At 36.9% G+C, this 22,725-nt stretch overlaps 1 protein-coding gene across 1 annotated transcript; it reads right to left on the reverse strand.

The window, feature by feature from the left end:
- Positions 1-1,096: 1,096 nt before the first annotated feature.
- On the reverse strand, positions 1,097-22,485 carry SLC25A40 (solute carrier family 25 member 40). The gene is made up of 10 exons (XM_081102577.1): positions 22,371-22,485; positions 20,958-21,017; positions 20,033-20,139; positions 17,420-17,487; positions 15,680-15,804; positions 14,941-15,114; positions 9,605-9,714; positions 4,307-4,388; positions 2,518-2,592; positions 1,097-2,144 (listed from the first exon to the last, which is right to left on the reverse strand). Exons 1-10 carry the CDS (start codon positions 22,465-22,467, stop codon positions 2,035-2,037), a joined length of 1,008 nt encoding a protein of 335 aa, XP_080958703.1. The 5' UTR covers positions 22,468-22,485; the 3' UTR covers positions 1,097-2,034.
- Between the last annotated feature and the right edge of the window lie 240 nt (positions 22,486-22,725).

A 22,725-nucleotide genomic window follows, 5' to 3' on the forward strand; every position in this document is an offset into this window, starting at 1 on the left:
CATCTGCCCGAATCCTAGAAGCGTTTCCTGCCCATTCCTTCTTTTCCCCCAGGCTGAGTGGAGGATCCATGAATCACAGTTTTCAAATCCACTTGAGGCCAGTGACAGTTTCTGACAGTTTTGTTACCTTTTTTCCATCACCATTTATCCCCCTGCACCCTCCTCACCTACTCCCACATCTGAAACATCTTCTCTCCAGTGTTTTTCATACTGCCTATCACGTTAAAGGTCTCAATAAGTGTTGAGTGACAGATTACATTGTGGAAAAAAGTTCAAAAGTGATAGACTATGTTTTCCCACATCCCTGGATTTGTGCCCTGTAAAAAAGGAGGGAGGAATTTAAAGGAGTCATATGTGATTAAGTATAGTGAATAATTTTCCTAGAAATAAAAGGAAAATTAGAATTCTGTACTCTTAAAAAGTCAAATGTGTATTATATGAAAAGTAGCAAACATAATACTTGAAGAAGACATTTCTTCTTAAAAATATACACATAAATATGTATGTTGGAAAATTTATCATTAATAAAATGAAAGTTTCCTTTCAGCAACATTACCAAGAACACAATTTCTAGCCAAACTCTTTTTGGTTGCTACTTTTTCTTTTTTAAAAACAAAAGTATTTATGCTTATTTACTACTTAAGTACAGAGAAAGCTGAAGCTTTCGTTTTTCATCCAGATACACTGCATGTAATACGTATTAGAAAAACTACTAGGGAATTATATATAAGTTATTTTAGTCATAAATCATAAGAATTTCCCACAAATGCAATCAGTATTTATTTATAAGTGATAGTAAGTTGAAATATGTGATTGCTTTTTGAAGCATAGTTCTAAATCTCAATTTTCTGCCTTTTCTACCAATAAGTTATCAAAAAGAAGCATAGCAAAACCAAGGTAAATTTAATACTGTTAAACAGCAGTGTTCCAGATAAACATTCTTACACACATTTTATGAAAATATTAGCTAAAGGTACAGTGATAATTTTAACTTAAGCAAAATATTTTAATGAAAGTGTAAGTTAAAATAATTATATTTTTATGGATATTTATGTTGCAAATTTAAGGTAAATCAACACAGGATAAAAACAAAAGGTTACATACAAATCCCATATAATTTATTTCTGGTAAAACATATGAGCTTTTTTTCTACTATAATACAAATACATTAATTCCTCTGTGAACATCAGAGCTTTAACACCTAAATATATTACCTATTTTAGGGGGGAAATGTTTCACATTTTCATAAAATACACATAGTTTGCAATAAAGTGCTTTTCTTATGTATATTCTAAGAAAATCCAACAAATACTTTAAAAAATATCATTTCTTGTCCTGCCATAATCTTTTTATTTCATTCCTATAGTCATAGGCTAAATTTCTTAGGCATTAGCCTATAGTGACCAAAAGCTGTTTCTTCAAGGAAATTGTATGTGTAGTCTCTTGTCTAGCATACTAATGTGAGATGCATATCATCAAGGGAAATTCTGGAAATATTTTATAACTGACATTGTATTAATAATATCAAATATAATAGAACAAGCCAATAGAGCGACCTAGAGGACTTCTCAGTGACACATGAATTATCACATGGCTGAAACCAGATGACTTTTCTGTGCCAAAACATTATTTTTACTTGTCTAAGTACAATGTTGTTTTCCACTCTACACCCACGCTTGACTTTAGGGAACATTTAATACAATCAGTAAACCACTCTCTGTTGCAGTATCAGTATACAACAGAGGATCTTTAATATCAAACTCTCAAGTTCCAAGTGTTAAGGAATAATTGTTTTTCTCTTTGTAAAATGCTCAGTGGTTGTGATTTCTGAAATATCTTTTTCACTATCTCAAAAATTAGGAATACACAATTTATTTTAAAATAAGGATTATGATTTAGAGCCAAGGTAGAAATTTCTATTCATTTAAATTATCGGCAAGAAAGATACAAAATAATCGTAAGAAAAAAGAAAGGCTCTTGCCTAAGAGTCTCCATCTTATTTGGCCGTGGCTATTTCAAGTTGAAGCAGCATCACTACTGCTGTTTTTGAGTATTTTTTTTCTGGAAAAAAGCCTTTCCAAATTCATATGTACTGATCATGATGGCACAAGCAGGAGCAATTTTAATTAAACGGGGAGTTAGGCCTGCAAAGAGAACAGAAAAATATCAGAACAAATTTTACCTTATTTTAAAATACTTATTGGTTTGGTTTCATTCTGATGATGATCAAATTAAATGAAGTGATACATCAAATACTGTGCCATAAACTGGTATTCAAGGACAAGACAAACTTACTCCCAACCTCCTCAATTTAACTCCGTTACTTTACATAGAAATTTTATCTTATTAAATCTATTGTCATTTAAGTTTTAAATCTATAGAAAAGATGTTTAGGAAGAAATAATAAATGTGAATTACTTTCAACAAGTTCCTGCTGAATAGTTAATTTAGGAAGGATAGATTTAAAAGTAAAAGTAATAATTTTATTCAACGATTTGGTAAAGCCAATATTTTTACCTGTAAATAATCCAGAAAACCCATTCTTAGCAACAATGTTCTTCATTATAGCCCAGGTTGACATAGGCATAGAAACTAAATGTTAAAAAAAAAAGATAGCATTATGAATTACCCCTTAATTTCTAATACAGGTAAACACATAAAATAGTGTATGGCCTTTGGGGATATATCATTTCAATATAACAACAAGTTTGTCTAAAAAGTTATTTTAAATATTATTTGTAATAGTTGGATTCATTAAAAAGAAAAATTAGAAAAAGGCTTTAAGTTTAAAGGTATAGAATTAAATGCAATCAAGGGGGAATATATAGAAGAATTCTCGGAACTGATAGTATTTGTTTCTTAAGCTTTGTAGTAAGTATCCTTTATACTTTCTTCCACATATTAAAAAGTTTCATAGTGAAAAATTTTAAAGATATATAGAAATATTCATGTGGTTCCCAAAGCCAAAGAGAAGTCCTGATAATCATTTTCATTAAAGTTTTATTGCACACATTAAAAAATATTTTTTTTTCTAAAAAGAGTTTCTGAGGATAATAGCTCATTCTCCCTAGTAAGGTTCTGCTTTATTAAAACCCTTCTGAATAGATGTGCCATATGAAATAAATTAGGTCAGTCCTATCCTCTCCAAAGGGCAGAACTGTCCTGTAACTAACAGTAACACTTCACTAATTTGCAACCACTCAAATAACTGAAAAATAGAAAAAATTAATTTGTATATTTAAAAAATCAGCAAAAATAGATGTCACTGAGGTTCAAACATAAAGCTTATGAATGAGGCCCTGGCCAGGTCGGTCAGTTGGTTAGAATGTCATCTTGATATGCTAAGCTTGCAGGTTCGATCCCTGGTCAGGGCACATATAAGCAGCAGCCAACGAATAAATAAGTGCAACAACAGACAATTGTCTCTCTGTCTCTGTCTTCCTCTCTCTGAATGAATGAATGAATGAATGATGATAGGGCTTAGGCAGCTAGAAGGCTTGCACCTAAAACAAGGAAGTGGAGAAGGGACTACACTTCGGTAAGTTAAGGACAAAGTTGTCACTAATATTCATCAGATTTATTTTCAGAGGTCTATAATTAATGTTTCTTTTAACATTAGAATACCTATTTTACTTTGTATGCAAAATATTATTCTGGTGGGGAACAATTTATTTAAATTATAATAGGCTTAGCACAAGGCTTCTATGACACAATTTTGTAATGGATAATTTCCATTGGGTTTGCGACACTTTCTACAGATCATATTGACAGAATAGATCTAATGTATGCAACCAAGAGTACACTTTTGTTCTAGAAAAAATTACAGGTTATAAAGTAAAAATAGATGCAATAATAGGTAGAAAAAACATTTAAAAAGGAAAGCTAAAGTAAACAGGAAAATAATAAAATGTACGGGCATACTAATAAAACAAAACACACCAAGAGAAAAAAGGTTTCCCAGTAATTTACTATCCTTCACCTTGACTTGTCCAGATTTATTTGAAAAAAACAACAAAAAAACAACAAAAACAAACATATAATTTAATCTTTTACATAGAACAGGTATAAGACTTAACTAATAGCAGGCAAAATACACAAACTTAGATTTCTTAATTTTTTTTTCGTTTGGGTTTAGAGTATTTTTTCCTGGATATTCCAATCTAAGAGTATATTAGTTTCAGCTAAAGAGTAAAGCAGAGGGGAAAAAAATCTTATCCCTATTCTAGATATTCCTAACTTAGTATCTGGAAAGAAAAACAAAAATTTTCATGGTATCTTAAAAATGTTTTAAATGAATTAAACTTACTTTTATGACTTTCATACATCCAAAGTTGTGTCTGCTTTTGTGTTTTTACCACATCAAATGGCAAAGTTACAACAGCTGCGAACTATCAAAAAGTAAAATTGATTGATTTAAATCTGCCTTTAAATTTTTCCTAAAATTACATTCTCTTAATTAGCACTTTATTTAATAAGGATAATACTGAAAATTATAACTAAACTAACACATAAAATAAAACCAGATATATTAAAAGAAAAGCTTTTGTTAAAGAAAATATATATGTCTTTGGTATTTCTCTGAAAATTTAGGAATAAGTAAAATGTCTCAGAAAAGTTCCCCTACTCCCCTGAGGTCACACAACTCCTAGTGGCAGAGACATAATTCTAACCAGACATCTCTGACTTGAAAACCAGTGTTTGCAATCACCTACATTCCTGTGTTGCATTATTCCTTTACTATACATGAAGGTATAATACCTATTTTAAAGCAGAAATTCTCAAATATCTAGCAAGCATTTAAAATTTTCTAACAAATGTTTAAAAAACATAAAAAATTAAAGAAAATGGACTTGAACTTTTAGTTCTATATACCTATATATCTAGTTCATCTCAAAATGAACCAACTTAACAATTATTTTCACAATGACCTAATTAAGGAAAGTTTTTTTAAAAGAATAATTAAATGCTCTTAAGAATGTCTTATAATATCTATAATAATAGAAGTGTAATTTGCTATTGCCCAGGTCCCAGGTGCCAGAGGGAAGTCAGTGCCAGCAGCCAGGGGAAGGAAGACCTACTCTTGCATGAATTCTGTGCATCAGGCCTCTAATCCTATATAATAAAAACCTAATATGCATATTGACTGAACAGTGGAATGACAGGTTGCTATGACGCGCACTGACTACCGGGGGGGCAGACGCTCAACACAGGAGCTGCCCCCTGGTCCCACCTCTGTGGCAGCACTAAGGACCCTTCGGGGGATGTCCACCTGCTGGCTTAGGCCCGCTCCCTGCCTAGGGCACAGACCGGGCTGAGGGACCCCCCATCAAGTGCACAAATTTTGTGCACTGGGCCTCTAGTCCTATATAATAAAAGAGAAACATGTAAATTGACCATCCCTTCGCTATGCTCACCAGCCAATCAGGAGTGAGTATACAAATTAACCCAACAAAGATGGCAGGTTAATTTGCATACATAGGCACCGGGCGGAGAGCAGAGTGGGAGAGCCAGCAGCTTGGGGGGGTGTGGCCCCCTTGGTCGTTCCCCCAAGGTGCCAGGTGGAGAGCAGAGCAGGAGAGCTGGAGGCTTGGAGGGATGTGGCAGAGTGAGAGGCCGTGGGACAGAAACAGAGCAGGAAGGGAAAACCTAGAGCACAGGGAGCACCAGGAATGCTGGGAATCATAGTTCTGGTGGCAGCCCCAGAACCAGAAGCAGAAGCCCAGAGCGCAGGGAATGCTGGGAATCGTAGTTCTGGTGGCAGATGGATCTCCTAGACCAGTGATGGCGAACTTATGACACGTGTGTCAGAGGTGACACGCGAACTCATTATTTTGGTTGATTTTTCTTTGTTAAATGGCATTTAAACATATAAAATAAATATCAAAAATATAAGTCTTTGTTTTACTATGGTTGCAAAGATCAAAAAATTTCTATATGTGACACGGTACCAGAGTTAAGTTAGGGTTTTTCAAAATGCTGACACGCCGAGCTCAAAAGGTTCGCCATCACTGTCCTAGACATTAGAGCAAATTGAGCCTGGAGCAAGTTACTGTTGTGGTGGGGGATGGAGGGAAAGCAAAGGTGAGAGACATAAGTAAAATCAGAGTGTCTAGGAAATTAAAGGGAAGATATCCTAAAACTTCCAGGAAATCTCCACCAGGAAGCAAAGGAAAAAAAATGCCTCTATTCTGTGAGGAACAAACCAAACTGGGTTGGGGGTCTCAGACAGTTCGCTCATATGATTGCAAAGACACACAGAAACTCCTGGATTGGAGAGGGCTTCCAGATTGGAGAGGGTGCAGGTCAGGCTGAGGGACCACCCCAAGTGCATGAATCTTCATGCACCAGGCCCCTAGTCTAATCTAATAAAAGAGAAACATGCAAATTGACCACACCTCTGCTACGCCCCAAGCCATGCCCACCAGCCAATCAGAGCGACTATATGCAAATTAACTCAACCAAGATGGCAGCCGGCAGCCACAGAGCTGGAGCAAGCAGGAGGCTTGGTTGCCCCGGTGATGGAGGAAGCCAAGCTTCCCGCCTGCCCTGGCCGGCTGTGGCCTCTGCTAAAGGCAACAAAGTTTCAATTATAGAAGATAAATAAATCCAAGATACCTGCTTCCAGCCAGCTTCCACTGGGAGCTTGGGTGGCTGGGGGCTGTGGCCAGCCTTCAAACAGCCATCAGCCTCTCACCCAGGCTGGCCAGGCCCCGCAAGGGGGACCCCCACCCTGAAGGGGCTGTGGCCAGCCTGCAAACAGCCATCAGCCACTCACCCAGGCTGGCCAGGCATCCCAGCAGGATGCCCCCTTCCCTAAAGGGGGTGTGGCCAGTCTGAAAACGGCCCTCAGCCCCTCACCCAGGCTGTCCAGGCACCCCAGCGGGACCCCCACCCTGATCCAGGACACCCTTCAGGGCTCACCAACTGGCCCCACCCATGCACCAGGCCTCTATCCTATATAATAAAAGGGTAATATGCAAATTGACCCTAACAGCAGAACGACTGGGAATGACTGGTCACTATGACACACACTGACCACCAGGGGGCAGATGCTCAAAGCAGGAACTGCCCCCTGGTGGTAAGTGTGCTCCCACAGGGGGAGCTCTGCTCAGCCACAAGCCAGGCTGATGGTGGTAGGAGCCTCACCCGCCTCCTCAGCAGCGCTAAGGATGTCCGACTGCAGCTTAGGCCTGCTCCCTGCTGGCAAGTGGACATCCCCCGAGGGCTCCTGGGCTGCCAGAGGGATGTCTGACTGCCAGCTTAGTCCCAATCACCCGGGGAGTGGGCCTATGCCAGCAGGTGGACATCCCCCGAGGGGTCCCAGTCTGCGAGAGGGCACAGGCCCGGCTGAGGGACGCCCCTGAGTGCACAAATTTTTGTGCACCGGGCGTCAAGTTTGATATAAAAGGCATGTACAGTAAATAAACCTGATCTTTTATTTTATTTGGCTTCTGGACTCACATTTGATCAATATACTCATAATATGACCCTTAAAATCATTTATATTTCACCTGAAAAATGTTGACTTAAATTCTTGAAATGAAACCAGGTTCAAAGATCTCTCAATTATTGTGTCTCCACTTACACAATCTAGCATGTAGTAGGAAAAAAATAGCAATGATGTTATATTTGTTAAATAGCTTTTTGACACTTTCTAAAATGATGTGGTTTTCTGTTTTCTGACAGGAAGCCCTGACATTGTCCACTGACATACTTTTTTTTTTTTTTAAATATATTTTATTGATTTTTTACAGAGAGGAAGGGAGAGGGATAGAGAGTTAGAAACATCGATGAGAGAGAAACATCGATCAGCTGCCTCTTGCACACTCCCTACTGGGGATGTGCCCGCAACCAAGGTACATGCCCTTGACCGGAATCGAACCCGGGACCCTTGAGTCCGCAGGCTGATGCTCAAACTGGTTAGGGCTACTTTTTTTTTTTTCTTTTTTAAATCCTCACATGAAGATAAGTTTTTACTGATTGTAGAGAGAGAGCAAGGGAGAGAGACACATTGATGTGAGAAACATTGATCAGTTGCCTCCCACATATGTCCCAATTGGGGATCAAAACCACACCTAGGTAAGTGCCCGGACCAGAAACCGAACCCACAACCTTTTGGTGTACCAAACAAAGCTCCAACCAACTGAGCTACCCAGGGCCACTGACATAATTTTTCTGTTGCAAAGACAAATTTTTATTTGAAAACAGTCAAAAGGCAGCAGTATTTTCTAGATCATTAAAATTTTTTAATACATTTTTTATGTTAAACAGAATTAGTAAAATAAAACAACTTTCCTTCATATTACTGGAAAACTGGAAAAACATGCTAAAGCCATTATTACACTCTTTTTTTTTTAGGTAGTAAGCATTTATTTGTAAGTTAATTGATGTCATTCCAACTGTTAGAAATTCTAAAAATAAACAGTACTTGTTTTTCTTCAGAATGGTTTAACATATAAATTAAATACAATTAAGTGACATTCAATCACCTCACAAATAAGAGGGATAATGAGAAGAGTTTGCTGGCATCGGAACTATTTAATTCCAAAAAAAAAGTAATTTTATAGGCTTATAACCCACTGGGCTTAGTTTGATAAATCTCAGACCTGGGTATATTCAGAGCTGAATTTTGAACTCAGTCATAGTAGCTTTCTTAGCCTAGGTTTTTGATACAATTATTCCAATATTTTCTTGCAGGTCTCCATCAGTGAGCTTCTTCACTCTTGTTTTCATTTGGTTCCAATATGTTAGCACCTCACTCTAAGTCATCACAAATTAATTTTGTAAGTATGTGGATAAAAGAAAAGTCTTTGTGGCCAAGATCATAGTGATACGAATCTGCATAAAGTCTACTATATGACTTTTCATTATGGAGATGGGTGGGAAAAGGTGAACTCTCTACTACCCCAAAAATGGTCATTTGAGATTCCTCCCTTCCAATTGTATAATTCTTTTGTTAAATTTGTTAAAATTCTTTTAAAAAGTACTTAGCCAGCCTGGGCCAGGGAGCTCTGTTGGTTGGAGCGCTGTCCTGATACGCCAAGATTACAGGTTCAATTCCCAATTCGGGCACATACAAGAATCAACCAATGAATGCATAAGTAAGGGAACAAATCAATGTTTCTATCTCAAATCAATTTAAAATGTTGTTCTAAAGTACTTAGTTAATATGTTCCCAAAGAAATAAATTAGCAGAAGAGAATGACATTATATTTATTCAATTCTCTTATACAAATGAGATGACACTCCATTAAATATTACCTAACTAGGCATTTAATGAGCAAATTGCAAAATACCTTGTAATAACAAAACACTATTTAAACTACTATAATTATAATAACTGTAGTTATCACACAAGTCCAAAAGTTGTTCAGAATATAAAAATGCATATATAATAAAAACATAGATACAAAGTGCATTTTAAAATATTTGAATGGCTAGTAACTTATTCCCTCAAAATAGGATAATAAATACTCAGAAAAATTTTAAAGCAGTGCAGCTCAAAAGTGCTATCTCAATAGACATGAAATGCTATGTAATATTTTGTTCTGTTTTAATAAGATAATTATCATTCTGACATATTAACAACAAAGAGTAAACTTACAGAACCAGACAATGCTCCTGAAGTAAAGTTGATCATAAATGTGGGTTCATATAAACCAGATTTCTCACACAACCACTTCTTTAAAAGTTCATAGTTATACCAGTACATTGCTATAAAAACAGAATGAAATGAATGCATATTTAGAAATGAAATGCAGACCTTAGAGAAAATATTTGTGAGGTTATCTTTTAAAGGAAAAGACATTATAACCTTGACATATCTTGTTTTCGGTTTAAACACATACTAGATAAGATTTTTAAAAAAGAAACCAAATTATCAATAATATTATAGCAGTCTTATAAACAAAAACTCTATGCATCAGTGAAATAGGACTTTAATTCCAAAATCCAACAAAGACAGTAGCAGAAAGGTAAAGTATAAGCCAATCTTATTCATGAACATAGGTATACAACCCTACAGAAATTAAATAATAAAAAGCAACTGAAGCCAGAGGTATTTCATAAAAGATCATATACTATGTCTAAATTGGGTTATCTGAGGAATGCAAAGGTAGCAAATAAAATAAACCCTTTAGATGCCACATACCATTTGACAGAACCATGGGACCACTTCTATTTAAAGCAAACAAAGAAATTTCTTGGAAAACTAGGGTTAAAAGAGTTCTTTAACTTGATAAAGGGTATGCATCAAGAACTTATACCAAAAATAATTATTAATGGTGAAACAACAGAACTATTTCCTTTAGAACAAGGAAAATGATAAGGCTGCAACATTATCACTGCTACTATTCAAAACTTTACTAGGCAGTCCATAAGATAGAAGAAAAAAAAAGCTATAATGATTAAAAGTGAAGAAACAAAGTAGCTATAATTTACATATTATTGTCTACACAGAAAACCCAGAAGATATGAAGATAAATTAGAGTTATAACAGTTTTAAAAGTAGCTGACCATAAGCTAGTAGAGAAAATCTACTGTTACACTGCCTCAGGCACAAAGGGATTTAGGAACTTTTTTTAAAACAATAGATTTTTTTTAAAAAATATTTTTATTGATTTCAGAGAGGAAGGGAGGCAAGAGAGAGAGAAAAAAACAACAAGGATGAGAGAGAATCATTGATTCGCTGCCTCCTGCAGGCCGCCTACTGGGGACTGAGCCTGCAACCCAGTCATGTGCCCTTGACCGGAATCAAACCCAGGACCCTTTAGTCCGCAGGCTGATGCTCTGTCCACTGAGCCAAACCGGCTAGGGAAAAATAATAGATTTTAAAATAGCTGCCAGAAATTGGGGATGGGTGGATGTATCTATAAATAAATCATTTTTTTAAGTGGCATATAACCTTTATGAAGAAAATTTTAAATCTCTGCTAAAACACTTTTAAAAAGAGTTATATAATAAAGAGATATGACACTCCTAGGGGGGGAAAATAAAGTAATATCAAGTTTTCTTTTATAATGCACTAGCAATTTAGACAGTACTATAGTATTAGCACACAGGGTTACGAAAACTGGCCAGTGAAAGCTTGGCATTGCAGATCACTGCAGAAAGTATAATTCAACATTCAGTAAATGTTGCTGGGGTAACTATCTACCCACTTGCAGGGGAAACAAATACTTATTCACTCCATAACCCAAATCAATTATGGATACATGAATGGCCAATGAAATAGTGTCCAACCTCAGCAATAATCAGAAAAATGTAAGTTAAAGTGAGATCACCACTTTAAATTAGTAGATAAACAAAAATTAAGAACCGCAACAATAAAAGTGCTGGGGAGGGTAATTTGTCCTCTTAATTTTACTCCTGTTTATGTGTGAGTAAGCAAGTAAACAGTGCTTCTCTGAACAGTCTCTTGGTGTACAAGAATTTCTCCAGTATTAAATGTGCTGGTTCACATAAATATATATATTTAAAATTTCATTTGGTAATATCCAATTCTTTTAAAAATTACAGTGTTCTAATTCACATATTGAAGTGGTGACTTCATAAGTAGACTTCATTTTATTAGTAGACTTTATATTTTACTAGAGGCCTGGTGCACGAATTTGTGCACAGGTAGGGTCCCTAGGCCTGGCAAGCAATCAGGGCCAATCTGTTGGGCAACTGGCAGGGTGATCAGGGGGCCCCCACTGGCACCCACCTTGGCTGGCTTGGGACCTGCCAGCTGGGGGCAGCTCAGGCATTGAGTGTCTGCCACTGGGTGGTCAGTGCACATCATAGCGACCAGTCGTTTTGCCATTCAGCCAATTTGCATATTAGCCTTTTATTATATACTAGAGGCCCGGTACACAAAAATTTGTGCACTCGGCGGGGGGGGGAGGGGGGCGGGGGGGGGGTAGGTCCCTCAGCCCGGCCTGTGCCCTCTTGCAGTCTGGGACCACTCGGGAGATAACGACCTGCTGGCTTAGGCCTGCTCCCGGGTGGCAGAGGGCAGGCCCAATCCCTAGGTGAAGCCCCTGGTCGAGCACAGAGCAGGGCCGATTGGGGAGTTGGGGCTCTGCCCCCTGTCATGCACAGAGTAGGGCGGATCAGGAGGTTGCGATGCCACCCCTAGTCATGCTCAGGGTAGGGCCGATTGGGGGGTTGGAGCACCGCCCCCTGTCACACTGAGGCAGGGTTGATGGGGAGGTTGTGGCGCCACCCCCTGTCAAGCACAGAGCAGGGCCCATCAGGAGGGTTGGGGCTCCGTACTCTGTCACACACAGAGCAGGGCCGATCAGGGGGTTGGGGAGCTCCCCCCCTGTCATGCACAGAGCAGGGCCCATCAGGGGGTTGGGGAGCTCCCCCCTGTCACGCACAGAGTAGGGCCAATAGGGGAGTTGGGGCACGGGCCCCTGTCACACACAGAGCAGGGCGGATCAGGGGGTTGGGGTGCCACCCTCTATCACCCACAGAGCAGGGCCGATCAGGGGGTTGGGGCGCCACCACTGTCACACTCAGGGCAGGGCCGATCAGGGGGTTGGGGCACTGCACCCTGTCACACACAGAGCCGCAGGGCGATCAGTGGGTTGGGGAGTTCCCCCCTATCAGGCACAGAGCAGGGCTGATCAGGGGTTTGGGGCGCCTTCCCCTGTCATGAACAGAGCAGGGCGGATAAGGAGGTTGTGGCCCCGCCCATCACACACAGAGCCACAGGGCGATCAGGGGGTTTGGTCACTGCCCCCTATCACGCTGATCCTGGTGCCGGGAGGCCTCGCGGCTCCGCTGATTCCGGTGCTGGGAGGCATATTACCCTTTTACTACATAGGATAGAGGCCTGGTGCATGGGTGGGCGCCGGCTGGTTTGACCTGAAGGGTGTCCTGGGTCAGGGTGGGGGTCCCGCCTGGGTGCCTGGCCAGCGTGGATGAGGGGATGATGGCTGTTTGCATCTGGTCACACCCCCTTCAGGGTGGGGGTCCCTACTGGGGTGCCTGGCCATTCTGGCTGAGGGCCGTTTTCAGGCTGGCAGGTGACTGAAGCTCCCAATCTCTCCTTTTTTTCTTTTTTCTTTTATTCTGGGCCAGCTTTAGCTCTGAGGCTTGGCTCCAGCTCTGAGGCCTCCGCTGCTGAAAGCAGGTACTGGGTTTGTTTGGGTTCTATAATTGTAACACTGTTGTGGTCCGGCTCACTCCAGCTCTGAGATCCCGGCTGGCTGAAAGCAGGGATCTGCGTTTGTTCTATAATTGAAACAATGTTGCAGTCCTGCTGGCTGAAGCCCAGCTGGCTGAAAGCAGGTTACTGGGGTTTTGTTTAGTTTCTGTATTTGTAACAATGTTTCTTAAATTGCAAGCTCAGAGGTCGGCAGTGGCAGGCCAGGCGGGGAACGTTGGCTTCCTCCACCACTGAAGCAAGCAAGCCTCATGTTCGCTTCAAACTGCCTGGCTGCCGGCCGCCATCTTGGTTGACAGTTAATTTGCATATCGCCCTGATTAGCCAATGGGAAGGGTAGCGGAGGTATGGCTAATTACTGTGTTTGTCTATTATTAGATAGGATGATATCTGTTACCTTTCTTGTGTCAATTATATAATACAAAAATTAAAAATAGGAATTGGCCTAGGAATCTATGATTAATTACACACTGTATGTTTCTAAACAGCATAACAACTGATCACAAAATGTTGGAGAAAAATACAAATGAAAAGGGAAAGATGTATAGAGATATGAATAAAAGAACCAAAGAAAAGGATTAACTCAAGAGGAAAAAAAGAAAACAGAACATTAATATAAAGGTTCTTAATAATTATTTCTTTCAGGTCTTAAAGGAAAACTCCAGTGATACACAAGAGAAATGGTACTGAACTATGCACATTCTACAAGTTAACTTTAAACGTCTTTTTCATGATTTTCACCCTTTTCATAATTCAATAATTAGTATACTCTTCTATCAGATTTATAACAGTCTTATTTACAGGACACTCATTTAATGGGGAAGGTTTTTATCTTTGATAACTGAAAAAAGTAGGAGTCAATATTATTCATAGGCAATCTTAAATGTATTTTGCGATATTTTTATTCATAGTAGTTTACTTACCTTGCTAATTATAACTTACTTAGACTAAGTTAAAGATAGTTTGTATTATCTAAATATAAATAAATACCAATTAATGTTGGAAAAGAAATTAAACACAAGAAAATAAAACCAGGCTTAAATTAGAAACTATTCCTATCTAATAAAGAGGGAATATGCTAACTGACCCTCATGCCATTGCAAAGATGGTGGCACCCACAGCCAATAAGGAGAGAATATGCTAATTTACCACCCGCCCTCAAAATGGCAGCGCCCACAGCCAATAAGGAGGGAATATGCTAATTGACTGCCATGCCCTCAAAGATGGTGGCGCTCACAGCCACAAGATAGCAGTGCCCAGTCCCCTCAGCCCCGCTGGGGTGGCAGGTGCGTGGCAAGGCCGGCCCTCCTGCCTCCAGAGTCCCCCAGTCCCCTCAGCCCCCCAGCTGCCCAGTGCTGGCCCGAGGCACAGGCAAGCCTCGGATGGTGGCTGCCCAGCCGCCCAGGGCCGCTCGAGGCACAGGTAATCAGGGCCGGCCAAGGCTTGCGCTGTCGGCAGTGGCAGCAGCAGAGATGTGATGAGGGCATCTCCTTCCCCTGATCGCCGGGTCGCCTCCTGCCCCTGAGGGATCCCGGACTGTGAGAGGGGGCAGGCCGGGCTGAGGGACCCCCCCTCCAGTGCATGAATTTTCATGCACCGGGCCTCTAGTTTATTCAAGGAAGACTCATAAAGCTTTGAGAGCCCAACACTGATATAGGAGTTTTGGTTACTAAAGAAGAGAGCTCACACTTAGCCTTAAGGGATTTAAAATATAGTTGATTTTAAAGTAATATATAAAAAGACAAAGCTAATTAAAATTTAGCAGATATTAATAAGATAAATCCTACCTGAGAATGGTACATCTCTAAGAAGAGTAGGAGTCCAGCCAGTCCAAAGGGAAATCCAACCATCTTTGGACACTTTCTTGCTGACAAATTGATGCAGCTCCTTGTAAGAAAACCTCTTAGATTGCATCTTGGTTCTTATCAATTCTAAGGGACTTATTACAGTTACTGCACCAACTAATACAAACAAGCAAATATTAAAAAACAAAACCAGAGCCATGTACTATGCAAATACATATGCAAAATTAATACTTCATGCATTTTATATTTTAAAATTCTATTTTGAAAAGTTTGCAAACCTTAACATCAAATATCTAATGCCAACATACTGGCGCAGATTTATTTTCCTTGATAAAGGTCTTTCTTAAAAGTCTGTTTTTAGCCCTAGCTAGTTTGCTCACTGGTTACAGTGTTGGCCCTTGGACTGAAGGGTCTCAGGTTTGATTCTGGTCAGAGGCATGCGACTAAACCTAAAATCTAGAATCTAGTCTAAAACCTAAATTCATTCTAATATCTCTGATCGAGATTCAACATGAATGGGTTGATCCCATTTCATTCTGATAGCAATTACCATGCCATATGCCTTCTAGAGTATAAATATTAACAAATCAGTAAAAACTACAAATGCAAAATATATATTACCAATACTCTGGATTTCGTACAAATTCTCTGTGAATGTCAAAATTGTAAAAGATTCTTTAAGCAGAAATCAAAATGAAAATATAATAAAGGTATTACTTACATCTGGCCACAATTCCAGCAACAATTGGTATATGGCTTTCATTTTCTCCTAATTTAGATTTCAGGAGAGCAGTTAATTGATCATAGCAGGTAAAATAGATAACTGTAGCAGGAACTGCCATTACTCTGTTAGAAACACACAAATAAAAAAATTTACATAAAATTATCAAATTTTTAAATATAAATACCTTATATTTTGTACAAGCTAAAAATTATAATGAATCAGACCATGAGATCAATTTTTCTTTTATTTTAAATATTATTAACTTATTAGGTTTTTAAAATAGGTATCTGCCCTCCAGAAGTTTACATTCTAGTTGTGAAAATAAGTTAAGTACCAGTCAGATCATAAATAGTAAAAGATAAATGAGGACACTTCTCTGTCTCCTAGTGTTGTTCTATCTGCTTCTGGTCTCCCAAATCTTCCCTCCCAATTATATTTACCATAACATAAAAATCACTGAAGTAAAAAGTACAAGAGCAATTGTAAACTATTTTTGAAATATGGACCATATTCCATACCGCCTTACAAAACTGGAAATAAATTACCACTAATGATGCCATGCTTATATATACTACTACTGAGGAATTTCTGACAACATTCTTTTAAATGAAAATATCAAAAGGGAATTATTAAATTAAATACAGTTGCAGACACTGTCATGTCATAAATGTTAATGCAACAAGAAACCTTTCTATGTTAATAGACTAGCTAAAGTACATTCACAGACCATATTTTGGAATGCCTAATGTTCTAAAATGAAATTTGATGATGAGAATTTAGATACAATTAACTATTGGATCTAACCACTAACTTTATAACCTTAGGCAGTTAAAATATATGCCTCTAAGTTGACTACCAAAAAATAAATTAGAAAGAAATGAGGTATATAAAGGCAAGTTATTAGTTGGGATTTTTAATTTGGCCTTACTAGTTTATCACATTAATTCATATAACAGCTTGTTAGAAATTTAAAATTATCTGGAAAAGGAAAAGTATACTTATCACAGTATCTCTTTATTTAGTAAAAAAAACACAAACACCAAATTCTTAATTTCTGAACATGAAAAAAAGTTATGTCTGTGCACCACAGACAACACCACAAGCCTGGTTGCTCAAAAGGCATTATCTGTATGCTTGACCTTTGGCCAACTTCAAGAAATGTAGCCCTTGGAATATTCCCCATTATAAGGTTTTTCTGTATACCTGGAGCATTATTTCAACTTGTCTGGACTGATTTATATAAATGATATGATTTTTGGTAAACATCTGCTTTCCTTTTAGGGATCTGAAGTTTTGGTAATCAGAGTTGTTCAAAAACAGAGAATATGCCTGTGTGATCAACCAGTAAAAGCCTTACACAGACTGCTGTAGTTCAATGCTGAAAGAATAAGCACACAAATCACACTCCCCCTCTCAAAACAAAACAAAAACAGAAAAGAAAAAAAAGCAGCAGCACATCCTGTGCAATGTCGTGAGGGAGGACTTTGGAGCCTACTGCCTGGTCAACTTCTTTTGTGTCTTTTTCCTTTACTAAACCATAATCGGGAGTATAACCTTCATTAGATCCTGTGAGTCCTTCCAGCAAATCATAAATGTGTTGGTGGTTGTGGGACTCACAACACAATGTTTTAAAATATGAAAAAGTTCTAGTATTAAAAATGCACAGTTTTTTAAATCATGCTGTAATGCAAAACAACACTATCATTTAGTAAAAGAAAATATTAAATTTCAACTTACAAGGTAGGGGGAAGGCCACTCCACAGAGATTTAATGCCCTCATTTCGAATGATTTTCAAAAATGCATCCTAAAATCATAATAGAGAAAAGTAGTCAAAATATATTCCTGAACCTGATATACAAAAAGTTTATAATAATAATTGGTAATTTGATTCTCCCAAGTGTTTATTTCTAAAATACAAGTTTCTCAGATGTATGTATGGCCAATCTTTTTTTTTTTCCCCCTAAGGAATTGTCCTTAACTTTCAAACACAAGTAAAGGATTCTGGATGATACTTTCAGCTTACAGAATAAAGTCTGTATTACTCAGCTTTGGATTGTTCTAATTAGCTCTAAGAAACCAAGTTTTTCAAAAATTATTATAACAAGAAAGTGGAATAATGGCAGAGAATTTGTCAGATTAATTCTGCTTGCCAATTATGAAATCTGAGAAAATGTCATTTAAATCCAGTATTTCAAATCTCTGGAGAGGAACCAAAACCAGGCAGAAACTAAAGGGGAATCTGCTGTTAAAGGACAAAGTGCAATGAGTGAGATTTGCAAATCTGCAACTTTTTTTTGCCGATGGAAGCGGCAAAAAATCCACAGCACAGTTAGCTGGCTGAGATGGCAAGTACAGAGTCCAGGCTGGAAGAATAATCAGACAGCTAGGGGGAAATCCTGGAAAGAAAGCCACTACCAAAGGCATAAGCCCCCAATGTGCATGCAGTAGCAGCCACAAAACTTGGCTCTCTACTAAATTTTATGCAATCCCAGAGGAAGACCACACCGGGTCCTACAGTCCACCAGAGGGAAGCACGAGTTTAAGTTTGAATCCAGCCAAAGTTTAACTGCCTTCTAGAACAATACTAACTCTTCAGAAGTATATAAAAGAATCCAGGGTTTTTATAATAATCATTCGCAATATCCATTATCCAATCAAAATTCAGCAAACAAAAAGAAATAAGAAAATGTGCTCATATTAAAAAAAAAGTCCTGAGTAGAAACCAACAAGCATGATTCAGATGAAACAATTGGCAGCTATTATAAACATGTTCAAGAATTTAAACATGATGTATGCATAATGAATGAACAAATTTGGAATTTCAAAAAAGTTACTATAAAAAAACAGTCAAATGAAAACTCTACATCTAAAGTGAAAAATTTACTAAGTGGGCTTCACAACAGAAAGAAACAGCAAAGAGCAAGTCAATGGATTTAAACCTGAAGGGAAATACAGGATAGGCAAAGTATATTTACAGTGGTGAGTATGCAAAACAGAGTTTATTCTTATATTGCTATTTATTCATTATTGTATTATTTTCCACATGAACAACTGTAAACCTATAAAGTAGTATAACAACCTTATTTCAAGTCATAGATGAAAGAAGAGAGAATGGGTACAGGAAAAAAGTTAAGCCAGAATTCTACATGCAGAAAAAATACGCTTGAAAAAATGCTCAATAAGTTCATTTTAGATGAACAAAAACTGAAATACTCTGACAAAATACCTTTAATAAAGAATGCTGAAAGAAGTTCTTCAGAATGAAGTGTTCACAGAGAAAAACAATGAGTAGTTTTTTATATTTACTTTCACAACAAAATCTGTGAATGAATGTATGTAGCAGCTTTATTCAAAAATAGCTAAAAATTGGAAACAACTCAATATCTATATCAAGGAATAGTATAAAAAGGAACAAACTATTGAAACACACAACAATGTGAATGAATCTCTACATAATTATGCTGAGTGAAAAGTGCCAATCCCAAAATATTATATATGTTATGAGCCTATTTAAATAATATTGTTGAAATTACAAAATTATATAAATGGAGAACAGACTAGTGGTTGCCAGGAGTTCAGAGCAGGTGAAAGCACAAATGGGTATGACTATAAAAGGGCAAAAGAAGGATCCCGGTGGGGATGGAATTGTTCTGTATCTTAACTGTATCAATGCCAATATCCTGGTTGTGGTATTATACTTGTTTTGTAAGATGTTACTATTAGAGGAAACTGGAAAAAGGATACTTGGAATCCATCTATATATTTTTCTTAAAATTGCGTATGATCTATAATGATCTCAAAATAATAAAAATATTTTTTAATTTTAAAAAATATACACCCCCCTTTTGTTCTACATAAAAAAGCATGAACAGCCCTGGCTGGGTAGGCTCAGTGTTAGAGCAATGGCATGTGGACTGAAGGGTCATGGGTTCAATTCCAGTCAAGGGCACATACCTCAGGCTGCAGGCTTGATTCCCAGTCTCTCCTCTGCGGGAGGCAACCAACTGATGTGTCTCTCTCACATTGATGTTTCTCTCTCTCTCTGTCTCTCCCCCTCCTTCCACACTCTCTGAAAAGAATCAATGGGAAAAATATCCTCCGGTGAGGATTAACAAAACGTGTTTTTTTTGTGTGTGTGTTTTTTTAAAAGCATGAAAAGAAAGTTAAAGTGTTAAAAGCAAAGAAGTACTTTCCCTTTCCTGCTTCAATATCCACTTTTTATCTGTGGATAAATCTACTAAGTATATGATAAAATTTTACTGTCTTGTAATTTGAAAGATCTTTCACTCACAAGATTAAATATAAAAATAGAAAATATACTGTGATTATACATAATATAATCTCCTTACTAATGTTCCCCGGAAATATCCTGGCTTCTTATACCATGCTTTGTTGCCTTCTTCTTCACAGATACAGAGATGATCCATAAGTCCATTATTATATACAAAACATTTTCCTAACAAAGAAGATTACAACAGTCAATAATTATGTCATACAACTGTATTAGTTTTATTGATGAAAAAATTGAAATTACAATGAGGGGACTAGAAAATTATAAGAAAATATATAATCTTGTCCTTACCTTTTGGGATGAAATATACATAATTTGATTTGCTTAATGACACAGCTTTGAGATCTAAATTCACAGTGGTTAAAAGTGAGCAAATTTTATGTTTTCAGAACTGCAGTAAGCAAATGCAAACAGAAATAAATATTTTTTTTGGTTATGTGGGGGGATGGAGAGAAAAGATAAAGGAGGGAAACCTGTTTTGATATGAGAATATGAGTGTATGTCTTCTCTATTTGACAAGAAAACTCTGTGGTATGAAAGGGAAATGCAGACAAAAATATATTATGAAATCTAATGTATATCTGAATGCTGCTAAGAGAGTAGATCCTTAAAGTTCTCCTGACAAGAAAAGCAAATTTGTGAAGTAATGGATGTTAACTAAACTTACTGTGGTGATCATTTTACCATGTATACATATATATTAAATCATTAGGTTGCATACCTAAAACTAATACAGTGTTATTTGTCAAATATATCTCAAATAAAAATCATCCTCTTACCTAATTAGTATAGGTTTATAAAAGTGTTATATATACATTTGTTGTCTGCCTAGATCTCATCATGTACAATTAGGTGATGAAAACCAGCTTCTGCATTATGGTACAATTTTTTAATTGACAAAAAAAGATTAACATTCAAACAAAAATGAATGCAGTAACACTTAAAAATCTAACATAAACTTCCAGTACAGAACTAGTACTTACCTTTGTAAAATTGGTTGCTTTGGGCTTGCAGTCGAATTTTAACAACATCCAGGGGTGTCACTATGAAGATATGTAAGTTTCAATTAACAAGAGACATGTAAATTTAGAAATGTTTGTCCAAAGAACACAAAATACAGGGTGGGGCAAAAGTAGGTTTACAGTTGTGAATAAATATTATTTTTTATTAATTATTGTATTTTTTCTATATAAACAACTATAAGCCTAGTTTTGCCCCAACTTGTGTATTGAACCATACTTTTCCTCATGGCTATATAATGGGTAAGATTATTTATCTTGAAGTGATTTTGAATGTAACATTCTAATTTTTACCCTTGAATTTTGTTTGAAGAGGATCAATGAGAAGACGATGTAATTACTTCTGCTACAACTTTTCTACAACTTTTCTACAACTATAATTTCATTAACATTAAAACTAAAAGACTAGTCCAAAAGTCTATTTAAATATGGAGAATAACTGTATTATAAGTAATCAATAATCAAACAATACTAGTCTTCCTAATCTATTAAATTTACTTGTATCAAATGAAAACTATAGTTAATGTAAATTTGAGTAAACTAGTCATACAGCATCTTTACCAACAGGTTGTGTTATTCCATTTCGGAACAGCACAGTAAAGAAGAATGGTTTTAACTTGCATGCTCTATTTGGCCCAAGCAGAAAAAATGCCAAATAATGGTACCAAAGAAAACTTTCCCTCATCTGACAATGATCTCTAAGGCCTTTACAACTCTAACATTCTGGCCTGAAGTAACATATTACCATCCTAAAGCAATTAGTTTATGTTTGTTCTAGTTATCTGCTATGTTATTTAAATAAACCAGCCAAGTTAAAATCATTATGTTAAACTGTCACCTAATTATGTCATTTGGCTGTGTCTATAATAAATTAACTATAAATTAAAAAACAAACAATAAAACCCCACAGAAAAATGTGGTCTAGAGAAATTTAAGAAATTCACCATTAATATAAGAAAAGTTAAACAATTTGTGTTTATTGCTATTGTAAATTGTTCAAATTCTGTATTATTCATTATGCTGATGTTTTATTTCATCTTCTTGCTTTCTATTTTAAAAAAGGATAAAAGTCAGAAAATTTTAATACTAATAGGGACCATAGAAAACTCCTAAGATAAGCTCCTAATTTACAGATGAAAAATAAAGCACAAGAGAAGTAGACAATCCCAAAGTACATTCACACTGAAAATGACAAAGCAAGGACTAAAATTCAAGTCTCTTGATATTCTGTCCTGGGTTCTTTTCATGTTATGCTGATGGAGGGATACTGTTATTTATAAAGGATGAATAATAATATTAGCATTATTTCACAGATAGTAAAACTCAAATGAATTGATTCATCCAGTTACATAATCTACATCAGTAACATTATTTTACCCATTAGTGATGTCAGTATGGCCCCAGTACAAGAGGCAACAATCTGTTGAAAAGGTGTCACATTGCAAATCTGTGGTCTCTCTCCTTCAGGATCCATATTTTTAACTAATTGAAGAAAAATCTGTTAAAGAAAAGCAAGATGTAAGATAAAAGTTTAATGGAAAATGCCCTCAAAATTCACTGCTATAAATTGAAAAAACTATAAAAACAATAATCAGCATTAATGTCAAAGCACATTGTGACAACTATCAAAAGTAAATGTGTAAGTTCTATACCCAAAGGCATTACACAACTGTCATTAATAGAACATGTTCTCTGATTTTTCAAAAAGGGTAAGTACTTCAGCTAAGCCCAG

The sequence above is a fragment of the Myotis nattereri genome, assembly GCF_964212035.1.
Source record: "Myotis nattereri genome assembly, chromosome: 11".
NCBI classification, from domain to species: domain Eukaryota; kingdom Metazoa; phylum Chordata; class Mammalia; order Chiroptera; family Vespertilionidae; genus Myotis; species Myotis nattereri.

Coding starts and splice junctions, on each gene's coding strand:
- SLC25A40 (XM_081102577.1), bottom strand. CDS start 22,467: ATGGATCCTGAAGGAGAGAGACCACAGATTTGCAATGTGACACCTTTT. Junction 21,018..22,370: donor CATACTGACATCACTAATGG/GTAAAATAATGT, acceptor ATATCTTCATAG/TGACACCCCTGGATGTTGTT. Junction 15,115..15,679: donor TGCTGGAATTGTGGCCAGAT/GTAAGTAATACC, acceptor TGTTTGTATTAG/TTGGTGCAGTAACTGTAATA.